This window comes from Taudactylus pleione, unplaced genomic scaffold (assembly GCF_031769625.1).
Source record: "Taudactylus pleione unplaced genomic scaffold, aTauple2 ptg000434l, whole genome shotgun sequence".
Classification (NCBI taxonomy): Eukaryota; Metazoa; Chordata; class Amphibia; order Anura; family Myobatrachidae; genus Taudactylus; species Taudactylus pleione.
Window position 1 is genome coordinate 3383717 of NW_028284836.1, and position 14209 is coordinate 3397925.

General features: G+C 47.7%; 1 protein-coding gene across 3 annotated transcripts in view; it reads right to left on the reverse strand.

Annotated features, from left to right (window-relative positions):
- The window catches only part of FZD3 (frizzled class receptor 3), a 75236-nt gene that overhangs the window by 4558 nt on the left and 56469 nt on the right, over positions 1-14209 (reverse strand). For 2 of the 3 annotated variants that reach the window (XM_088447555.1, XM_088447557.1), the window contains 2 exons: positions 4633-4781; positions 1534-1770 (listed from right to left, as the gene is read on the reverse strand). In XM_088447555.1, the coding sequence (XP_088303681.1) occupies positions 1534-1770; positions 4633-4781 (386 nt within the window). The remainder of the gene's footprint in view (positions 1-1533; positions 1771-4632; positions 4782-14209) is intronic. The other variant, XM_088447556.1, reaches the window with a different exon arrangement.

The window sequence follows — 14209 nt, forward strand, 5'->3', positions numbered from 1 at the left end:
ATGAGATATTCCCGAAACACACGTGACAAGGTAGACCGAGGAATGTTGAATGTCCGCACAATTTAAAAAATGGAATGTCCCATCCGACAGGCACCCACTATCATGCCCTGTTCCAACTCCGATAATTCACATCACCGAGCCACGTACAGCCGGTGTGCAAACTGACTCCCGAGATATCAGGTTACAATTCATGCATGTCTGGGCATTTCCAAGACGTCACAGTATGGCGACGCCACCTACCATGACCTTTACATACTATCTCATGTCTTTTGGCATTTCAGTGTATATATCCTATAACAACAGAAGGGGCAAAATTTGGTGCATTCCCAAAAGACCCAAAAAGTATTATATGGCGTACTACATGTATGTATTTTATTACTGGTCTGAAGCATTTGTAGGTACAGAAATAAGATATTTCACAAATTATCCACCAATTTCTGTTACAATCGTCTGATTGTAACTTAGGGCCTGATTCAGAACCGTTCGCTATCTGCGTACGCTCGCTGGATGCGTATGCAAATTTGTCAAAGTGACGCCACGGGAAGCGATCTCTCGCCAAGTCATAAGCACGCCCACCATGTCTTAGCGAGCAGCCACTTTGTGTATGCGTACGCCCATTCGCACAGGCAGATCCGCCCACCAGCACCACGTCATCTCCAGGAAGTGTATTAAAACATTGGTACATCGAGCACCATCGGATGTGAACGCAGTGCTTACCCTACCGCAAGCATTGCGAGGAAATCAGTGTAAAAAAAAAAAAGGCAAGTGACGTGTACTATGACGCTGCCTGTTAATTATGCACGCCTCTAAAACGGCGTTGAAACGCCCAGGCACGCCTGCGTTCGCATCTCCAACCCCCCGTTATTAGTGTCCTGCTCCTGTTACCACCCACAAACGGCCTCTCCTGTCACTCATTACCCTGGGCTGTCTTTGCTGGGCGAGCGAGTGGGTTGCGATCGCAGTGTGTAGTTCGCGCAAGCGCAGAATGAAGCGTGCGCATGCACAGAACATCGGTTCGCTTGCAAACGCCCAGCGCGAGCGAGCGGCTCTGAATCAGGCCCTCAGACAGCAGTCACAATTAGATCTGTGTCATCGTGGATGTACTACTAATGCCTTGGATAGGAAACCCAATTCAGGCCTGGCATGCAACTGCACGGGTCTGCCTTCCATCAGATAATCCCGGTGATGTCACTGGCAGCGAAACCCTGTGTATCTGTGCACCCACGGAATTATCTGGTTGCCATGGTGCACGAACATTTACATACAGCTGCATGGCTTAAGGCCGGCGATAGGCAACCTGATACACTTAAGGGGGCGTGTTGGGCGGCCTTCCAGCTCTCAAAAGGGCCGCACGTTACCCTTCACCATAGCAATAAATAAAAAAAGGATTATATGTGTGAATATGTGGAAGGGATTCACTGAGAAGGGCATTATGGATGATAACTGGCCAAGCTTTAAGGAGCACATAATGCATAAGGGTGCGCCCTGCGTAAATGGCGACACTAAGGCCGGAGAAGTAGGGATCTCCCTCACCTTCCGTCCCTGGAGCGATGGAGGCTGCCGTGGTAGCTGCTCATCTTGCTGTGCACGCTGCCCGCTTTGCTCCGCTGGTCATCTATCACAGCCAGCTGTGTGGATGAGGCATGAGTGGATGTTCCCTGAGTGGAGGTCCCACGAGATTTCCGGACGATGGGGGTATTGGGGTCCCGGAGCAGGGACTGGGCGAAGTCCGGCTCCTGCAGGACCTGCCGACTTTCGTTGACACCTCTGCTGAGAAAACATAGATGAGAAAGTGACATGTTGTTACGTTTTCAGGAACCTCCCCAGACACAACACAGAACGCAGAGGGCAGACAGCTGCTCGCAGGCCCCCCCCGGCTGTAGTCCCTGCACGGAAACGCCGCCTCTGGCCTGGTTGCCTAACCCTAAGTCCCCCCCCCCGGGAGCCCCTAATCTAACCCTTCCCCAGCGGCTGTCCACGCCCTCTGCCCGGCTTACCTTCGTTCAGTATGCCAGGCGTCGGGCTCCCAAGCGTAGGGATAATGATAGGCGTCGGGATTTCAACACTTATCATTAGTCCCCTGTCGGGATTGCACAGTCGAAGCCGGCGGTCGGCATTTCGACCGTTTGCTTCCTGACTGCATACCAGATAGACAACAGATGTTAGACAGGCAATAGTTCGATAGGGACAATATGTCGTCACGGATGAATGTCGACATGTCTAAAAGGTCCACACAAAAATGGTCGACTTTTTTTATTACCTAATCTTCACAGTAACTCTCCCCTTGGTGCCTAACCCTAACCATCCGTCCTGTGCCTAACCCTAACCATCCGTCCTGTGCCTAACCCTAACCATCCGTCCTGTGCCTAACCCTAACCATCCGCCCTGTGCCTAACCCTAACCATCCGCCCTGTGCCTAACCCTAACCATCCGCCCTGTGCCTAACCATCCGTCCTGTGCCTAAACCTAACCATCCGTCCTGTGCCTAAACCTAACCATCCGTCCTGTGCCTAACCCTAACCATCCGTCCTGTGCCTAACCCTAACCATCCGTCCTGTGCCTAACCCTAACCATCCGTCCTGTGCCTAACCCTAACCATCCGTCCTGTGCCTAACCCTAACCATCCGTCCTGTGCCTAACCCTAACCATCCGTCCTGTGCCTAAACCTAACCATCCGTCCTGTGCCTAACCCTAACCATCCGTCCTGTGCCTAACCCTAACCATCCGTCCTGTGCCTAACCCTAACCATCCGTCCTGTGCCTAACTCTAATCCTCCGTTAAGTGCTTAACCCTAACTGTCCCTCCTTGTGCCTAACCCTAACCATCCCTTCTGGAGCCTAATCCTAACCCTCCGGTAAGTGCCTAACCAAAACCCTAAAAAAATTATTATATATATATATATATATATATATATATATATATATATATATATATATATAAAAAAAAAACGTGTCAACCATCTTGGTGTCCTTTTGACGACGTCTACCTTTTTGTCCCTGTCGACCTATTGCCTAACATCTGGTGTAAATCTACTAATTGTAACCTGTACCTAGGGGTGTGCTGTGCAGTCAGGTGAGGCAGAGCCGGTCATACTTCGGTATACTCCAGAGATTTGACTATAAAAATTATAAGAAGACTGTAAAGAAAATATTATAAATATCTTTTTTGTATTATTTTAATCATTTTTACAGTGAAAACTCTGGTGAAAAAAGTGTATGGCAGGTGAGGCACTGCCTCACCCGTCTACCTTTCCTGCACATCCCTGATCAAAACACACCAAATTTCCAGCACTATATACTGCTGCACCTTTGTATAATGCCTACATGAACCCTGGGGTTCATATATATATCTGTAAATCTGGCTCTGACACTAGCCAGTGCCTCCCCAGCCATTTACCTCGCCACCCAGCACCACTCCATGCCCCTTTCCTCTGATAGCAGGGCGCCTAGAATGGCACCATGCAGCCAGGATCGCTGCTGTAGTGCTAACGGAGCTTTCTTTAGAAGCTTCAGGCAGTGCAGCTGGTCAGGAGCATCCTCTGGCCCTGATTCAGAGGCGCTCGCTATTTGCGAGCGCTCGCTCTGAATCAGGACAGGCCAGTTTTTTTTTACCCCGGCCTCCAGGCTTTACCCCGGGGCCTCCACAGCTTTAGCGGGCGGCCTGGCGATGGTCACGATTATCACAACCATTGGGCTTGTGACGAGACCATTGTGGTAGATCTCGTCCACCGCAAGCCCCAATAAGCTTCCTGCTCTAATAGAGCAGGAAGTTCACTACTGACATCACGTGTGATGTCAGTAGGGCCACCCACAAACGGCAGGCGTTCCTTCGGGAACGCCTCCGTTTGTGCAGCCACCCCCCCCCGACCCGCCTACAAAACGGGGCGAGCTGTCGATCAACAGCCGCCCCATCTTGTAGCGAGCCCTGGAGCGAGTGATTTCACTCGCTCGCGCGTGTGCACTGCTCGGCCATCGACCCTGTTTGCGAGCGCTATGCGCTCGCGAGCGGGTCTGAATCAGGTCCTCTGTACTCTCCAAGTCAGCGTTGCACTGCCCTGTGCCACCGGCCCCTCAGCGCATCGTAATGACGTCATGCGCTAAGGGGGCGGGTCTGAATCAGGTCCTCTGTACTCTCCAAGTCAGCGTTGCACTACCCTGTGCCACCGGCTCCTCAGCGCATCGTAATGACTTCTTGCACTAAGGGGGCGGGGCTAGAACAGTGCGCATTTAAGCCCTGTATGGCGCCAATCTGTCAGTTCCTGTTTGATAATGATAATAATGTAATTATTGTTTTCAGCATATTGAAAAGTGAAAGGACGCGGTAGAACAATAGTAACAGTAACAAATGAGTCTGGTTCCCGGAGCCCTGGTCCTTCCTATGGGAACTCAATTCACAAATGCGCACTAACGCTGCCGTGTAATGTTCCGCTGCTAGCAGTTGTCAGTGGTAAAGATCGCGGGGATAGTTGCATTTTCTCAGCAGCTATCCCTGCACAAGAGCAATATCGAATTGCTCCGATTATATGGTATCGGACAGCGCAAATCGCAGTGAGACAGATGACAAATTATCAGGGTACCTTAGAGGCGAAAATGTCCCTTTAACAGGCTGTAACCAAGCAGCCTCGGTACTCACTCTTTTTTCCTCCGGCCATGGAAGAAGCTGGCCCACTCGAAGCAGGTCTTCTTACTGCCCACCCAGAACACGGACGGGATGCCCACTATCAGCGCCATCAGGTACTTCATCAGGAAGAGAATGAGGTCGGGGCGGCTCGTCTGCGTCACCTGCAAACCACACAAACAAAATAAAATAAGACACTAGTCCAACCTATGAACGACTAACTAGCCTTTGTGTGCCGCGACGCTACATGCGGCAATGGAGAGAGTGCTGCGCTGAGCCCATCAGGGAATTAGCTGACGGCGAGAAACCTATGACGCACTCTCCAAACAAGGCGCAAAGCGCACCTCTCAGGCAGCACGCGTAGGCACGATGGCAGCTCGATGGGACATTTCATACGTCAGTGTCAGTCTTAAAAGGTGCATACACACGGGACAACTCGCTCCTTGCACGAATTCGTCCCGTGTGCCCCCGGTAGGGGTGTGCTCTGGGTCCTTAATGACACTGAGCAGAAACACTGAACGAAATCAAGAACGATATCGCTCAGTGCCGGGCTCCCTCCCCTCATCCCCGAACATGTTCAACCTGACATTATCATCAGGTTGGACGGGAGGTTCGGGCGATGAACAATAACTATCAACAACAAACAGGATCGCGTATTGGTAGTTATCGTTCATTGTTTTGGGGTAGCAACGGAAAGATTTTTTTTGGGGGCGACTGAACGATAACGATATCGTTATAGTTCAATTGTCCCAAAGAAATTGCTATGTATGTACGCACCTTTATTGTTGGACAATAATTTTGCCGCAAGAAAAATAAAATAAATAAATGAGAGGAATTTAAAAAGCATTAACTAAAAGGTCTGGCGGGGAGAATTTCTGTTTTACTTTCTGGAAGAAGACCAAATAGAATGGCTTTAAAGTAGCAATATCTATATTTACATTTGTGAAGAGTTCAGACAACAGGAGAAGTCGTGGAGCAGGATTACACTGAAGTCATCTAGAGCACAGGTTCTCAAACTCGGTCCTCAGGACCCCAAACAGTGCATGTTTTGCAGGTCTCCTCACATAATCACTAGTGATATAATTAGCTGCACCTGTAGATCTTTTAAAATGTGTCAATGAGTAATGAATACACCTGTGCACCTGCTGGGTGACCTGCAAAAAGTGAACTGTGTGGGGTCCTGAGGACCGAGTTTGAGAACCTCTGCTCTAGAGCGAGTCTGGTTCCCCGAGCAGCACCGTCTAAGTACACTGTACACAGGAAAGGTTACAGAATTCAAAATGAACCCAACATAACAATGAATGCACAGAATAGATGCCAGACTACGGATTGCATACTAGGGGGTAAATTTACTAAGATGGGAGCTCTATTAAAAAGTGATATTTCCCACAGCAACCAATCAGATTCCAGGTATGATCTTCTAGAAGGTGCCAGATAAATGAGAAGTAGAATCTGATTGGTTGCTATGGGCAACATCGCTTCTTAAATAGAACTCCCATTTTAGTAAATTTACCCCTAGGTGTGTATAATACTCAGGGCTAGTTATGTGTTTTTTGTCATGTTACAAGAGGCGGGATTGTGACTTAGAGGAGCCCTGGGAGGTCCTCAGTCCACAGCGGCCCTGCTTTACTTATTCATATATAATCACCCTACCTAGAACTCTACGCTGTGGACCACTCTGTACTCAGATCCCCAAATCTTCCCAAGTGTATTATTATTATTCTAGAAGACCTCCTCATCCAAGTATCCAAATCTCAGCAGTATGCAGCACTAAGACAACGCTCATTTTATCCTCTGCCTAGGTCATACCTGCAGTGCGCGCCCATCATAGCTGCCTACACCTGGCCCTCAGACTTATGGTGACCCACCATGGCGTGTAAAGCATGTCACACGCATCAGTATCACAGCTGACATCAGACAATTGGCCACACATCACAGCGTGCAGGGTCCTAACACAACAGTCACGCCAGAAACGACCCAGCATCATCACTGGTCATGGAAAACGCAGTTGGGAGATGACCGCTGCCTGCCTGTGGGGTCTATGGCCCTGATTCAGAGCCGGACGCTCTGACAGAGCGCTCGCTCTGAATCAGGGCCGTCGCTGCTCCTTTTTGGAGCGGCCAAAATGATGGTCGCGATGGTCAAGACCATCGGGCTTGCGACGAGACCCTGCGGTAGGGTCTCGCTGCCGCAAGCCCAGGAGTGCTTTTGGCTCTATCAGAGCCAAAAGAACTCCCACTGACATGGGAACGCCTCCGTCTGGGCAGCCACGCCCCCGGCACGCCCACCAAAGGGGGCGTGCTGTCAATCACCATCGACAGCACACCCCCTTTTGGTGCAAGACCCTTAACGACGGCTTGGCCGTCGTTATTCGTGTCTCGCGCATGAGCACGACAGAGCCGCCTCCGTCGTGCGCATGCGCAATTGGGCACCATCGACCCGCTTGTGAGCGGGTCTGAATCAGGCCCTATGTACCAAGGCTTTAGTACATAGACCCCTGTATGCACAGTTATGTCCAATCAGTACCAATAGAGCTCAGTGAGTCTAGAAATGATCCAGACACTCAACCAAAATGACAAATGTCAGAATCAAGAACCACAAAAGTATTTATCGATGGTTGTTATAAAAAAAGGGGAAAAATAATTATTTCTTGCAATTTAAAAAGCAAACACACAAAACACTTTTTTGGCCATTTTGGGTTCAATTAGCTGACATGTCAGGAATAATAAGCAAATCAACTATTTTCTGAAAATACAAAGTCTGTAAAAAAACATACAAGTAAAAAAAAAAAAGTCTAATGTGCGCGGATGCTGCATAAACAAATGACGGATGCCGTCGCCGATAAGGTGACCGCCTGTAAAGCGCTAGAATAGGCTCAGCGCAGGGGTGAGAAAAGCCTCAGCAGTGAAAGGGTTAAAGCAAAGGCGCCATCTGTACGGAAACTTTAAATGTGATGTCCAATATTAAATGACAAACAATGTTTTTTTTCTCTGAGGCGACCCCACAAACCGCGGCCGCGCTGTATAATAAAATACATTTCCCCTGATCTGTGCTCTCGTTCCTATGCTTTGCTGCACAATGTCCCCGGCGGTCACTGACACCAATAGCAGCAGCTGCCGATGTTATTAGTGTGTACAGCTGGTGGGGGCTGCAGCAGAACAAATGTGTAGTGGTGCCTGAGTATTATACCCCAGAGAGCGGTAGAATCTTGGGTCTCATGTAACATGTGGCTTGTTTTACACTAAAGGGACCTGGAAAATAAAAAAACATAAGCTTTGTTATACTGCCGACTATGCAAGTAACAGGGAGATCGTGGGGGACTTGTGGCTCCTTAAGGGAACGCAAACCCAATATTTAAGCTTTGCTGCACGATTTACCAAGGCATAATGTCTATGGGGGAGATGTACTAATCCCTGGAGAGAAATAAAGTACCAACCAATCAGCTCCTAATGGCCATGTTACAGGCTGTGTTTGAAAAATGACGGTTAGGAGCGGATTAGTTGATACTTTATTTCTCGCCAAGCATTGATACATCTCCCCCTATATATTATGTAACCGTGAGATTGAGGGGGACTTGTGGTTCCGTAAAGGAAGCTTTGTTGCATGATCTAACGATTGTGTATATGTATATTTATTTATATATATATATATATATATATATATATATATACATATATGTATGTGTGTGTGTGTGTGTTTCAAGAAGTGAGATAGTGCCCTAAGAAAGGGCTAGGTTGTTTATTATTTTATTTCGGTTTCCTGATTTCCATACTGAAGTAAAAGCACCATTTTCATTTGTTTTACTGGAATGCCATGTGTGGACTCTAATTCTGCATCTAAACACTGAGCCACTAACACCAATCTACCAAGCTAACAACCCCAAGTTATCATATATATATATATATATATATATATATATATATATATATATACATACACACATATACATACACACATACATACATACATACATACATACATACATACACACACACACACACTGTATATGCACACATAAATATACATATGGATAGACGGGCATAAAATTCGGTTTACATGCCACCGTATTTCCCTACAATAGATGGCACTGCGTCTGATACTTGCTACAAAACAGACAGCGGGTAAATAACGCTCGTTAGCGGGGGAGATCACTGTGTACTTCCTGGCAGAGCTGCATAATGCTGGAAACAGACATTTGCTAATTAGCAGAGCTGTGGAAGTCTTTGCACGCCAATTCCTTTGTCCGCCGGTAAGAATACCACTTGTGCAACGAATGCCCACAGCAGGCCTACAATAGCAGCGCAACATGAGCGTCCCCCCCCCCCCTCCCCGCACTCAGAAACTGGTACATACTGAGTGTACATCTACATCCACCCAACATATCAGTTACCTGGCTCTGTGTCTGCTGGGAGGATAGTCTGTAAGCAGAGTTCTCTTTCTATGTGTAACAAAGCATTGCCCTACATAACCCATCCGTATAGCAGCCTATATCTCTGACACAAGTGCCGCTTCCAAATCACTTCCACTAATAAATGCAATTTCTGGTTTTAAAAATGACACACAGATCTCTCTTATGAGGGTTTTGTACATTTGGAGACCCCTTTAGTTAGATCTGAACCCCCCAATCATAGCTCATGGAGGGGCGCATTGGGGCAGGCCAGGAGGTAAGGCACGGATATGCAGACAAGGGAATGTATTCTGCTCAATTGCTGGCCAAGGTGTCAACCATGTGGCTCTCCAGCTGCAGTGGAACTACACAACCCAGCTTGCACTGGTCCAGTTTTGCTATTAGGGCAAGCTAAAACTGTGGCAGGGAATGCTGGGATATGTAGTTCCACAGCAGCTGGAGGGCCGCACGTTTGACACCCCTGGTCTAATCTGTTGGTCAGTGACCTTCAGTATTCCCCTATTTACATTATTGAAGAAAATGAGTGATCTTTGTGCTGTTCCCCATTGATGCATATTAATAAGCACGAACATCCCATGTACTTTTGACCAGCACAGTTGGCGTAGTGGTCAGCATTGCTGTCTCGCAGCCCCGTCCTCATGAGCTCACACCTTAGCCTAAGCACCATCTGTGTGGAGGCATCTTCACTTCAGACGCAGCTCTTGCGCAAAAGCGTCCATCTCTGAATAAGACCCATAGCTGTTATATCAGTAATTCCAATATTGGCAGGATTCGCATAGCGGTTTTATCGCACCGGGTTTCTACTTTAAAAAAAATAGCCAGTGACGCCCTGTCCCTGGCGATCCCTGTCCCAAAAAGCTGCCTATAGTTATTAGTAAGCCGGAGCCAAAAGCACTACTGCAAACATAAACCTAATAACCTCATTTCACTTAAGAAGCAAACAGCTGAGGTGATGACCAGCACACAAGGACATTGGGCCTGATTCAGAGCCGGACGCAATTAGCGCTCGCTCGTCCTGAAAATAGGGGTGGCTATTCAAATGACCCGTTCGCTCTTTGCGGTCTGTTCGCGCCTCTAGGTCTGAACGAGCGCACAAAACTTGCGGTCGTTTTTTGGGAAACTACGCCCCCTGGCCGCTCGCATCCTACGTCATGTCCGCTATTTATTAGATTAATCGAGTACATCGACCAGGGTATGAACTGCTCGCTATTCTTGTGGTTGGTTTTTGCTATTGCGAGCAGTTCTGGCTATAAAAATAACCCAGTGATGTGGTCAATGACGCTGCTGTTTTAAATATGCACACCCATAAAACGCCCGTTTTGACCTTTAAGCACGCCTGCGATCGGATCTCCACTCCCCGTTTTCAAGCACCTTCCCCTGTTACCACCCACATACGCCTCATTCTGTCACTCAAATTATCAGGCATTCGCTATTTTGCGAGCACATGAATTTCGGCCGCACTGATTGGTTCGCGCATGCGTATAACGATCCGTACGCATGCGCAGTTGGGTAAACATCGCTCGGAGCGAACGAGCTGCCGCTTACGAGTGGCTCTGAATCAGGCCCATTGAGTGCTACTATTTTGTGTTGTGGTGCAGGAAATTCACACATGCATTATTCCATTACAGCGAATCCTCAATATTTAGAACCCTGTGGAAGCCAATAAATCCCATAACACATTTTCATATTAATCCCAGTGATTTCTGCTGTAGTTCCGCTGTGGCGGAACTGCAAGTCTCAGCATGCCCTGCCTGTATCTGGAGGGCCCAGGGTAGCCAATTTCCGGCATGGTTCTTATTAATAATAAATGCTGCTCCCCAGTGACTACCCCATCCTATATTAGACATCTTTCCTGTGAGGGACGCTACCTGGTACGCAACACGAACAAAACCATACATAAGCCGACGCCCCTGTCTCCCTGACATGCTACACCACGCTCCGTAATTGATACGCTTCATTCAGTAACGTTAGGTTTCCGGTGTACAGTTACATAGAGGGATCTATTTTACTGAATATTCATGCAAACATTCAAAATAAAAAACCTCTACAGAAACAGTGTAATTTTCTTTAAAATCACAATAAAGCCAAGTTTGCTTTATATAGACCATGTTTAACATGTATAAAACAGGAGCCCCATGTGGGTTGTTTGGGAAATATTGGACTTAGGAGCTCATTCAGACCCGGATGCTAAGCTGCGCTCTCTCGCAGCCGAAATGAGCCGGGTATGCAAATGCCGCGATCGCACTGTCTGGGGGAAGGACGCCCTCTATGTCTTAGAGAGCGTCGGCAGAGCGAACGCCCGGCAGTATAAAGACGCCCACTTTTCTCTCTTTACACACGTCATATCCGGGAATTGTATGACTAATCAGAACCATCGGAAGCGATCGCAGCGCTTGAGGTTGACTATACCCTGCCGCAAACACTGCGATCACTGCAGGCTGAAATACAAGCAAGTGACGTGTACAATGACGCTTCCATGCTAATTATGGACGCCCATTAAACGCCGTTTTGACGCCCAGACACGCCAGCGTGCGCAGCACCACTCCACCGTTCACAAGCACCTTCCCCTGTTACCACCCACAAACGGGCGCTATCACTCAAAGTAGCGTCCAGTCTGTGTACTACGAGCGCACGATTTCTGGACGGAGTGACTGTTTCGCTCATACGTACTTTGATGCATGCGCTAACGTGCGAAAATCACCCATAGCGTGCGTATGCAGCTTAGCGAGCAGGTCTGAATCAGGCCCTTAATATATTAAGGTTAGTGCCTTTATCCCTTTTGCTGCTGTGGGTTCTGTCACCCCCCTGTGCGGAGGCAATTTTCCCACGTTTGCGCTCATCACATTCCAACAATACGATCACTTTTCATGCCGTCACCCACACAAATTACATCTGGCTTTTATTTTCAGAAAGTATCGCCAGTCTTTTTACTCATTCTAACATATAAAGCTGAACTAATATGGGCAATAGGTACTTGGGGGGGGTCGCATCATTTGAAAGAGGGGGGCTCCCCTTTTAAATGTGGGTGTCTCCATTTGTGAAGTTGCAATTTTGGTCACCTACTACCCTCTCGCCCATTTACGAAAATGGGCGTTTTCCGTATCGCAGGGTAATACTGTCTGGTAAATGCCAGACAAATGCTAAAAGGGGGGCCACATAATTTGAAAAAAGGCATGTAGTTCCCGTCCCTCCCAGATATGAGGGGGGGAGGAAAGGAAGGGCACTAAAGTGATATTGTTTGGGGGAGATAGGGGGAATCCTAAATCCCCTGCCCCCACCCCCGTTGCTGCGGAGGACGAGTGGCACTCGTCCTCCGCAGCCTTAAGCTACATCTGGAGGACAGCAAATGGTGTTGAGGGACACCTGAAGCCAAAGCTGAAATAATAGTACATACTTGACAACTTATATCAATTGTCTCCACAGGTAGCACATCCAATTATATATATATATATATGTTCAGGGTGTGCAGTCTGAGGCCCATTTTCTATATAATCCCAACTTTTGAAAAAGCATTTCAAAAGGACATTATGAAAGCAATGCCTATGCATGCGGCACTGAAGAGAGCGTGTATGATTTACGTGTGATAATATCCACCTGTACATGAGCCCCAGAGCAGTTAAATAAACTGGGATATGCAGAACGGTGGCCATTTTCTTGTAGCACACATACTTATTCTTCTCCCCAGTGTTTCCTCCATGGTAGGCGAAGAGTGATGGCATCATCGCTGCGTTGTGCCCACTTGGTCTGGCCTCAGGGAGCTTGCTAGACTCTTCAGGGAGAACATCAATAATTTAGGTAGTCTCCCTTATATTCAGGAAAACTAAACAAATATGGAATAGTATTGGCTGAAGTATTGCAAGTTAAGTTAACATGATCTGTCAGATCCATGAAGGCTCCTATTACCACTAGATGTGTTGTTGTCTGTGCCCCTCCTCCATGAACATTCTATTCATGTAAATGGATAAATGGGGGAGTGACCTTGACAACACGTCTGTATGTTTGAGACAGGCCTGGCATAGAAGGAGATTGGATCACAGTGCTGGCCCATTGGTTTGGGGTAACACTGAAACATTCCTGCCTCTTTCCGGAGACTCACAGAGTTTGCGGAGCTCTCCTGGGCTCCAGGGTGGAGTAGACCAGCCTCTCGGATCCTGCTTGATGATGTCATATGTGCAAAGTTGTCCTATTTAAACCCCAATGTTTAGCTTTGGATGGAGTGATCTTCAGGGAGTGGCGCCACCCAACACTCAGGCCATGGCTGGTACTGCAGCAGAAAATGGAATACCCGTCGCATCCAGATCCATTATATGTCACAATAATGTCTTGTTCCACAGGATAACGATGAAATCCTGCCTGGCTTCCTGTGTGTACCCAGCATCTTCATTACTCACAATCAATCAAACTGACCTGGCTGTGAACTAGGCTTTTAGTGGAAATCTTGCAATAAAAAAGGTATTGTCTGACGAGCCAGTTTCATCTTTGTCAGAGAAAATGATGAATGAAATGTTTTATTGAAGGAGGTAAAGGAGAGAAGTGCTGAATCTTATCTGGCTGTAACCAAACACTCCAAGAAAGTCTCTAATGTAAAGTTTTGCCAGCCCGGCCTTGTTCCTTTATCTGAGCTCCTCTCCAGAACTTTGTGCAGCCACCTCGGGAGAGACGAGAGCGATAGTCTGCGAATCAGTCCCCCGTATCATATTCCAGCAGGAGAGATCTACAGCGACAGCGGCTACGCCAAACCGGAAATTCAGGTTCCACGCTGACCTCCAGTCTACCCAAGAAGAGTCTTATTCTGGGGGCAGTGCACATGTCCTGTGCTGTGTACTACAGCAGTGACTGCAGGGTATATGGTTATTACAATGTAGCACTACACAGCAAAATCTGCAGCCGCAGTGTAACTACAAGTCCCAAGATGGGGCATTAGATTGTGCAAAGGGTGGTGGCCAGTTAAGGAATGTATCTTGGCTTCCAAATGGGGATGGGGGTATTGGTGCAAATAGGTGGCAGGCAGTTCTTGGAGTTATATATGTGCAACAGGGTGCAAATCTGCAATATACACATGGCAATGGGTGACATCTGTGCAGTGTATGGCTGGTAAATTGTGAGCGTTGGTGCAATATATGGCTGGTAATTTGGTAGTATTGGTGCACTATATGGCTAATAAATGGTGGGTTTTGGTCTTCA